This window comes from Bactrocera neohumeralis, chromosome 6 (assembly GCF_024586455.1).
Source record: "Bactrocera neohumeralis isolate Rockhampton chromosome 6, APGP_CSIRO_Bneo_wtdbg2-racon-allhic-juicebox.fasta_v2, whole genome shotgun sequence".
Taxonomy (NCBI): domain Eukaryota; kingdom Metazoa; phylum Arthropoda; class Insecta; order Diptera; family Tephritidae; genus Bactrocera; species Bactrocera neohumeralis.
This window is the reverse complement of record NC_065923.1, coordinates 61,281,348-61,290,808: the sequence shown is the minus strand read 5'-3', so window position 1 is coordinate 61,290,808 and position 9,461 is coordinate 61,281,348. Positions and strand designations below refer to the sequence as shown.

At 36.2% G+C, this 9,461-nt stretch overlaps 2 protein-coding genes across 2 annotated transcripts; both read left to right on the top strand.

The window, feature by feature from the left end:
• Nucleotides 1-3,496: 3,496 nt before the first annotated feature.
• LOC126763208 (CDAN1-interacting nuclease 1) lies at nt 3,497-5,013 on the top strand. The gene is made up of 3 exons (XM_050480513.1): nt 3,497-3,864; nt 3,937-4,425; nt 4,502-5,013. Exons 1-3 carry the CDS (start codon nt 3,605-3,607, stop codon nt 4,695-4,697), a joined length of 945 nt encoding a protein of 314 aa, XP_050336470.1. The 5' UTR covers nt 3,497-3,604; the 3' UTR covers nt 4,698-5,013.
• Nucleotides 5,014-5,946: 933 nt separating this feature from the next.
• Nucleotides 5,947-8,316, top strand: LOC126763172 (nucleobindin-2). The gene is made up of 4 exons (XM_050480448.1): nt 5,947-6,326; nt 6,403-6,901; nt 6,958-7,295; nt 7,366-8,316. Exons 1-4 carry the CDS (start codon nt 6,081-6,083, stop codon nt 7,954-7,956), a joined length of 1,674 nt encoding a protein of 557 aa, XP_050336405.1. The 5' UTR covers nt 5,947-6,080; the 3' UTR covers nt 7,957-8,316.
• Nucleotides 8,317-9,461: the final 1,145 nt, after the last annotated feature.

Below are 9,461 nucleotides of genomic sequence, written 5' to 3'. Positions count from 1 at the left end.
TCCAGGGTAATCACCTTTCCATCTTTTGCCACTTACTGCACATTTCGCAATATCGACTACTTCTCGTAGTGCGTCAATAGTGGATCTCTTTTTTATGAAGCCGCATTGTCTCTCTAATAATCCGCCGGCTTTTTTGATTGCTAGTTCCAAGCGATTTCTTACAATGCTTTCGTACACTTTCCCAATCGTGTCGAGCATGCAAAGAGGTCGATATGATGAAGGTTCTTCTGGCGGCTTTTTTTTTGGCTTTGGGAGTAGAACCAGGCGCTGTATCTTCCACGGATCGGGGAACACCTCTTCTAATATACACGCATTGTACATGTTAACAAATACACTGGGCCTAAAAGTTATGGCTTCTTTAAGGGCTCTATTTGATATACCATCTATTCCAGGCGCTTTAGAGTTTTTGATTTTTCTCACAATAGCCAATAGTTCGTCTGCTGTGACTAATAGGGGTGGCTCCGTAGCTTCGTTTCGTTTAATATAGGAAATAGAGGCATATGTCGGGAATAACGCTTCGACGACATTTTTCATAAATGATGCGTTCTTAGGTTGCTGCGTCTTATTTTTGAATTTCGAAATACAAATTTTGTATGCCGATCCCCAGGGGTCTATGTTCGCTTCTTCACATAGCTTTTCGAAACAGGATTTCTTACTACAGATAACGGCTGACTTCAGGAGCTTTTTTTGGCATTTAAATGCTTCTCTGAGGCGGATTTCGTTTTCCCCTCCCTGGTTTCGCTGTGCGCGACGTCTAGCTGAGTGACAGAGCTTTCTCAGCTTGGCAAATTCGGCGCTCCACCAGTATACCGGCTTTCGATTGTTATTGTATCTCGTCCTGCGCATAGTTGCGTCGCATGCTGCAACTAGTTCCTTCTGCACAGCGGATACTAAGTGGATAGTATGTATGTATGTATGTATATTTCACGAATTTTTCATAATGCTAAGATGACAAAAGTTTCTCACAGGATTCAACAACAAAAGTGAATAAAAACAGGAAAGTGAGCAAATGTGAAAAGAAGATGTACATATGTACATACATAGGGGGGCTGTTAAAGGCACATACATATGTATGTAAATGTCATTTATCGGCTGGATGGGAAAAATACCTGCGACTCTAAAACAAATTTAATACGCGGAGCATAACGCCAATAACTTCCGTTATTTGAAGTCTCTGCCTGGTTTGTGCCATGCAACTTACGAGGGTTGGTATTTATTTTATGCGGTTAAGGTAGAAAAATCTACTAAAAAACGAAAATAGGTTAACTTCGTTTCTCTGAAGCATTCACAATAAACAAGCGTCCATACAGGAAATTGATTTTGAACGATCAGTTTCTATGGCAGCTATATGCTATAGTGGTTCCGACAAATAAAGATTTTCTTGGACAGAAAGAAAGGCAGACATTACATTTCATAGAGCCTCCAACGTTTCCTTCTGCGTGTTACAAAATTCGTAGAAAACATAATATACCCTGCTCAGGGTTCGATTTTATGAAAACATGTCCACTTAATTTCAAGAAAACATCACATATATTTACCGACATATATAAATGATATAAAATCAGCTGGAAACTTAGAAATGTGTATATTAAATACACGGAACTTTGGTTAGCGTCTTTAACACCAGGCTGTATTATTTTCAGCTTTGGAACTTCTGAAGGACTTGAGAAAGTATAGTTTTAGAATAGCATTACCGATTTCGGTATTAAAATGGGTATGTACCAGAGAGCTGCAACGAGTATGATAAAATCAGAACAAACAGTCATGCCAAAAACACAGTCAAATCAATTCAGTTCAGCATAGACAACATTGTTAATCAATTCGTGTATCTGCCAGCGTCAACTGACCTGATGCAACACGAACAATCTGTTCGTCGGCAATCACGATCGTGTAAACGTATGGCTGGCTTCGGTTGCAATCGTATCATATGATACTGATTTGAATCATGTGTCACTGATTTGAATCATGTGTGGCAAAAAATGTATCAGCTTTGAAAATGTGCGCGTGTTACAAATTTTCGAAGCGTAAACAATGGAAATTGCATCGAATACGTACATATGGATGTACATACATATGTATATACATACATTTGTTGTATGTATGTATGTAATCGATGGAATTTCCATTTTACATATAACATATATACATTCATACATACATGTGTATACAAACATACATACATATGTAGTTGAAATAGAACAGAAGTGCACTAGAGAAAATCAGTGTTTAGGGGATGATATACAAACCGAACGCTGTCGATCATTTCAATCATTGAAGCATGAGTTTGCATCACTTTGGGTATTTTCTGCTGATACGAATGTTCATAAACAAATCAGATATAAGCCGATCGCTAGTGATACAAAGTTGTTCTCTATCGCTGATTTGAAGACAAACAGTTCGCTTCGTGTACATGAACTGAACTGAAAGAATCAGACAGAGTAACGGATCAGTACTTAAGTATACACAAAAATTTATTACTCGTTGCAGTTCTCTGGTATGTACGTATAGTGGAGGTTCTTCAGATTAAGAAAATATATTCATATAATCAGTGTTACCTTATCCACCTATTTAACAAAGAAACCAAAAGTTAGTGAACAAAAAGTGATCTGCCAAATTTCAAAAAACATAAGTCAGCGGCAACTGTATATATACATTTTCTTAATCTGGAGAACCTCCTATATCCGTGCATACCCATTTTAACTACGAAATCAGGGATGCTATTCTAAATCCCAGCCATGATTCCTTTTCTATCTTTTCAGATGAGCGTTGGCTAACTTGGAAGGCATTCTTTGGAGAAAAATTTATTTTGATAACTTCATTGGTTTGAACATACAGTATGAAAAAGTCGGTTTTCGTCCATTTTCACGTTGATATAGGTAGTGTCACGCCCATTGTACCATTTTAACATTGATTCTCAAGAGACCCTTTCGCGGGTTCTTTACGTTAAAATTTAAAGTTTTTGACGTTTTTCTTAAGTGCGTTACTGCACTTTTCGTAGTTTTCGGAATACTGTTGTTGTTGTTGTAGCGGCAGAATATGCCGAGTTGGCAGTCCTTGACCGGATAAAAAACCCCGGTCCGTTCCGTTTATGTAGACCCGACTGTTGTGGGAACAGTATTCAGAATACACATTGTATGCGATTATTAATCAGATTTCATCCATTTTCAAAGAAATGTTGTACTACACTACTCTCTGTACTAAATTTAAACATCATTTGTGACTTGGTTTTACTATTAATTTTTTCTATTAACGTTTGTATATTAATGCGCAGCGGCGGTCCGATTTTTTGTATTCAATTCCTTGCTTTTCAGAAGGCTTTAAGTTTCATTAAAATAATAAATGACATCATGAAAACAGCAGTTTTATGAATATATAATTAGCTCATCAGTTAAATAGAGAAAATCAAATATGTGTCACAAAACTTTTTTCAGTCATTGTGAATAAGTTCAAAATACGCGGGAAGAAGAAGACTTTGTTTACTAAACATAGACAGCTGATTTTCAAAACGTTTAGTAAACAACAAATATAGGAAGCGATTAAATGGATTCACCGAAAGCATAGAATTCTATTTTATCAAAATAATTGTTGTTCACTAACCGCAAAAATGGAAATAAATACAACGAACCAAGTTGCCACTGAAAAAAGCAAAAAGCGCATACTTAACGCCTTAGAATATTCGACTATTTGTAATTTCATACAGCATTATCATGGACTTGCCATAGATTGCGAGATGGAGATGGTAAATCGGATTTTCACCGACATTGATAGGCAGACGTTAAAAAGTATCTTGCAAACAGAACTTTCTACACGTTTAAGAGCACAGCATTGGCAAAATGAATTAAAAGCAAAAAAATACTTAAAAGCGTAAGTTACAGATTAAAAAACAAAACACGTAACTAATAACGGTTCCTTTCATTTTTTTTTTTTTTTTTGCAGTTTTAAAGATCAAGTAAGCACACATCCAGCACCTACATTGCTCCTGAAAATTGCATGCTTAGAGGGCATGAGTCCGATGGCACTTTGTCGCACTATTTTGCAAGAAAAATATAAATTTTTGCATAAAGCGGATTTGAGTCGTCTACTCAAATATCCACATCTCATAGACGATCCGAAACTAGCCGCCAATGTAATACAATGCATGTGTAGTGATTCCCAAGATGGACCGCTTGTTGATTTGCGTCGCCGAATTTTAGGCGAAGAGTATGAATTTAAGTTAAAAGAAATGGCCACTGCCGCAAATATGCACTACTACGATGAAAATGACTTGCGACGTCTTGGCTATGATAAAACACCAGATATTAAAATGATAGTGCCATTCTTATACAAAGGTGAAGTGGTGAATTGGATTGAAAGTAAGGCCAACTTTGGTGATGTAAAAACGCATAAATGGTACATACAACAACAGCTTTATAGCTACAGTAATCGGTATGTCTCATTATAATTATTTATTAGCTTATTATGAAAAGCTTACATATATTAAATTATTGTTCTTCTTTTGAAGTTTTGGTGCCGGAATTGTTATTTATTGGTTTGGTTATCACGAGGATACTCCGAGACTGCCGGATAATAACGTAGGAATAATTGTTTTAGACGATTTTCCATCTTCTGACCATATGGTATTTCTTAATATATGTGATGATGCCAATCCAACAACAGAAATCGCGTCGGAATCAAGTCTACAAAATTGTACAAGCTGAAAATTAAAATGACAAAAAATACTCATTTTAGCGCGCTACTTATACAAATATTTAAGTCCATATATGCGCATATTTATTTATAACCATAATAATTTTACGGCATCGTGGTGTATGTATGTATATAACTAGTGCAGTAATACATCATTTTATGTTCCATATATAATAATAACTTATTTATAAAAAAATGGATTTCCTAACCTCGTTGAAATAAATTTTGTTTATTGTTAAAATAAGACCTGCCTTACTTTTGGCATCCGGAACTATTGAACACAGCAAAATGTTGATTCCTTCAAAATAAATATACATACATATATGAGTTTAATTTTGTTCGGTATATAAACGAAGCTATATCACTTCACACAGGTGAATTTCTTGTAGAATAAAAGGACTTTAAAATATCTTTATGTGGGTATTAATCGGTCAATTTGTATGACAACTATGACTATCGTAATCCGATATGAAAAATTTCTTCAGAACTTTTACCGTTGCATGATATAATAATCCGTGTAAAATTTCGTGAAAATGTCTTGTTATATAATAAATTTTAAATACAAGGGTTCCGAACGATAATATTTGTAAAGTAGCTTTATGCTATAGTTGTCCGCCCTGAACAATCTCTTCGGAGATTGTAGCTTTGTCTTTAACAATAACCGTGCCGAAATTTTGTGAAGATAACTCATCAAATAAGTAAGTTTTCCTTAGTGCATGTATTTGATCGTTCAGTTTGTTTAGCAACTCTATACAATAACGGTCCGATATCGGCGATTCCGACAAATGAATAGCTTTTTGAGAAGAAAAGCAAAGTATTAAAATTTCGATCATTTTCTCAAAAATTTAGGCACGGCTAAATCGGCTCAGCGCATCATGCTGATCATTCACATATATATATATTTTATGTGGTTCCCGACGTTTTCTTTGAGATGTTGCAAACTTCGTGGCACTTAATATACATACCTTATTCAGGCCACTATTACTTAATGGATTGTCAGCATTCTTAAAATTAATAGAAGCCGTCCTTATAAGAAATTGTAATAGTTGGCTTAAAAAATAGCATAATTTTGTGGAACCGATTTCATTTACTATTTTCCAAGAGCGCACACAAGATTTGTATTAATATCCTTTGAAAAAAATTGGATTCTAAAAATTCAACTTAGAAGTTTTATCGATTTCACTATCGTTGTTGAATCGATATCAAACTGTTTGTGTTCTTTGTTTACATTACTATTGTGATTGGAACAGGAGGAAGAAGCATACAAACCCCCTTTTGACACGTCAGGTTTTGGATTGCAGTTTCTGGCATTTCCCAGAATATTCATTTTTCACAAGTTTTTTTGGCAATAACAATAAATTTAATACGCACGACTTTTAAAATAAAATTGCGAAATGAGACTGAAAGCTAATTTATTTTTAATATTGTCCACTGCAATAGTGTTGGTTCAGTTTTCTGATGCACTGCCAGTGACTAAAAATAAAAAGGAGGAAAAGGAAGAAGCGCCCGTAACTCCGTCTACTCCGGATGTGGAAACAGCATTGGAGTATGAAAGGTATTTAAAAGAGGTTGTGGAAGCACTTGAAAGTGACCCTGAATTCCGTAAAAAGTTAGACAAAGCACCTGAAGCTGACATACGTGTAAGTATTTTCGCAAGTTCAGGTACATACAAATGTATATGATAAGTCATATATATATTAATTTACATTAATGTAGGATGGCAAAATTGCACAAGAATTGGAATATGTGAATCATCATGTTCGCTCCAAATTAGACGAAATCAAGCGGCGTGAAGTCGAACGTTTGCGTCAATTAGTGAATCAGGAATATGAATTGGAAAATGAAATAGATCGTGAGCATCTTAAAATTCCCCAACATTTGGATCACCAGAACGAGCATACCTTTGAAATTGAGGATTTGAAAAAGTTGATTAAAAAAACTTCCGAAGACTTAGCTGAAGCTGATAGAAAACGTCGTGCTGAATTTAAAGAATATGAAATGCAGAAAGAGTTCGAGAAAGAAAGCAAATTAAAAGAACTACCTGAAGAAGAACGCAAGAAATTCGAACAACAAGAAAAGGAAAAGGAAGAAAAACATAAAAAACACGAAAAAGTGCATCACCCCGGCAACAAAGCGCAATTAGAAGATGTGTGGGAACAGCAAGATCAAATGGACAAGAAAGACTTTGATCCGCATACATTCTTCATGATGCATGGCAAGCTGAAAATATATTTTGACATACAATTTATTTTAATGTGACTTCTTTTATAGACGTGGATGGCAACGGTCACTGGGATGAGATTGAAGTAAAGGCACTTTTCATCAAGGAACTAGACAAAGTGTACCAATCTGGTTTGCCTGAAGACGATATGCGTGAGCGTGCCGAAGAGATGGAGCGTATGCGTGAGCACGTATTTGAAGAGACTGACACCAATCGCGACGGGTTAATTAGTTTCCAAGAGTTTTTGGAACAAACTAAACGTGACGAATGGAACAAAGATCCGGAATGGGAGACTGTTGACGAAAAGCCACAATACACACACGAAGAGTACCTGGAATTCGAAAGGCGCCGTCAACAAGAAATTCAACGCTTGATGGCACAAGGATTGGTATATAAATTCTAATATCTATGACTAATAAATTTCCACGTTTAATAATTTTTACATTTTTTTTAATTAGTTGAAACCTCATCCGAATATGCCGCAAGGTTATTACACCAACGACGCACATGACACTTATCAAGTGCCTGGTCAACAACATGTACCTGCTGGACAACAGATGCATTACCAACAACCGCAACAACAACACTTGCAACAGCAACAACAATATGCTCAACAACAACAACAATACGTGCAACAACAACAACCACAGTTCCAGGGACAGCCGGTGCAATTGCATCCCAATCAAGCCTACCAAACGGTTAATGGTCAACAACAGCAACACCAACAAATGCCACAACAACAACAATATCAGCAAGTACCACAGCCGCAGCAATACCAACAGGTGCCACAACAATACCAACAGGTACCACAACAACAATACCAGCAGGTGCCACAACAGCAGCAACAACCACCCGTACAGCCTCAACAACAACCGCAAGCACAGCAGCCACCAAATACACAACAACAATCACAAGTTGCCGCCCCACAAGTGCAACAACAAGCACAACAACCAATACAAACTCAACAACAACAACCACAAGCTGCAGCACCCGTACCACAGGCACAACACCATCAACAGCAACAACAAAACATTCCGACAAACAACTGAGTAGACACGTCTTAACGTGTCGCTTCCGCTATAACTTAAGTTTAGACAGCTGTAGCTATTTACCTAGCTCATATTCATACGTGAACAAAAGCGTTTTTTACGTAATAAATTGGAACAACGTGCTGCTTCATTAACACTCGTTGTATAGTCTGTTTCGACATTGGGTCTACGCTTTGTGGTGTCTCTACATACATGCATACATACATAAATATGTATGTATGTATAATTCCATTTTTTTCAATTTTAACTTATAACGCTTACGTATAAACATACGGCAGTCGATGTGGCATTTTGTATACACAGTTGTTCTTTTCATTATATACGAATTTTGCGCAATAAACATTTGACAATGAAAACTGATATTAGTTTTTGTGCAAAAACTTTAAATATGTACCATATGTATAGTCTGTATTTCATTGAAGAAAATTGCTTCAATCAATTATACTACCGTGCATACTAACTGTAAATACTTTATTATTCTCTAGTAGCGATTTAATTTCTATTAAATTATAATTTTCGAATAAAAAAAATTTCTCTACTTCAAATATCGATTTTAATTTTTTTGTTTACTTGAGAAAATCAGAGACCGTAACATTATAAGTTTAAACATCACTTAATAATGATTACATATTGATTTTCTTCCCTAATAATGATTTATTTTGATTAACATTATAATAAATCTTAAATAATAATTATTTTTGGGCAAAAAATAAAAATTATAATCATTATTTGTCCTCCAAATAAAACTAATTTTTAGATCACAGATTTCTTCGTTATATGTCTTTTTAAAACAAAAGTATATCTTCTTTTTTCCTTTTGTTTATTAACACAAAATTATGTTAAAAATTATTACTTCGATGAACTCGTTGCAGACTTGCACTCCTACCCTCTGAGAGCACTCATCAGCAACTCGCTAGGTATAAGGGAACTTGTGACGGCATTTCAAGCTCCTTACGTACAGCTGCAATCGAAACCATTGGTTTTCGGAAAATGCAAAAGAACAGCTGGTACGATGAGGAGTGCCGTTTCACAGCAGAGAGAAACCAGACTGTCTATCTCGCAACGTTACAATCGACCACAACACGCTCGGGATATATGCCGAGAGCGAAAAGAGAAAGGCCGAAGTAATCTAGTAACTGATACCTAGAGCATTAGATTAGATTAGATTTATTTATGAGGAATGCACCGCGAGCTTAGGTCTATTGTGCCCTCTCCTAAATCACATGGACTCACTTAGCCCCAGCACATTGATAAAGTCCAATTTTCTTCCGGGTGCTAGTGAGGCGATGCGATCCCTATCCGGAAACATGGATCCAAGAGCCTTAATCCTGCGTCTACAGACTGCTGTGCAGTCGATCAGCAGGTGTTCCGGTGTTCAGGCTCCCTGTCACAGAAGCGGCAATTAGCGCAAGAGGATAGGCCCATGTTATACATATGCCTATTCAGCTTGCAGTGGCCGGTATAAAATGCGACCAGTAGCCTGAGTTTATTCCTGCGGAGGTTAA

Coding starts and splice junctions, on each gene's coding strand:
- LOC126763208 (XM_050480513.1), top strand. CDS start 3,605: ATGGAAATAAATACAACGAACCAAGTTGCCACTGAAAAAAGCAAAAAG. Junction 3,865..3,936: donor GCAAAAAAATACTTAAAAGC/GTAAGTTACAGA, acceptor TTTTTTTTGCAG/TTTTAAAGATCAAGTAAGCA. Junction 4,426..4,501: donor CTTTATAGCTACAGTAATCG/GTATGTCTCATT, acceptor CTTCTTTTGAAG/TTTTGGTGCCGGAATTGTTA.
- LOC126763172 (XM_050480448.1), top strand. CDS start 6,081: ATGAGACTGAAAGCTAATTTATTTTTAATATTGTCCACTGCAATAGTG. Junction 6,327..6,402: donor CACCTGAAGCTGACATACGT/GTAAGTATTTTC, acceptor ACATTAATGTAG/GATGGCAAAATTGCACAAGA. Junction 7,296..7,365: donor GCTTGATGGCACAAGGATTG/GTATATAAATTC, acceptor TTTTTTAATTAG/TTGAAACCTCATCCGAATAT.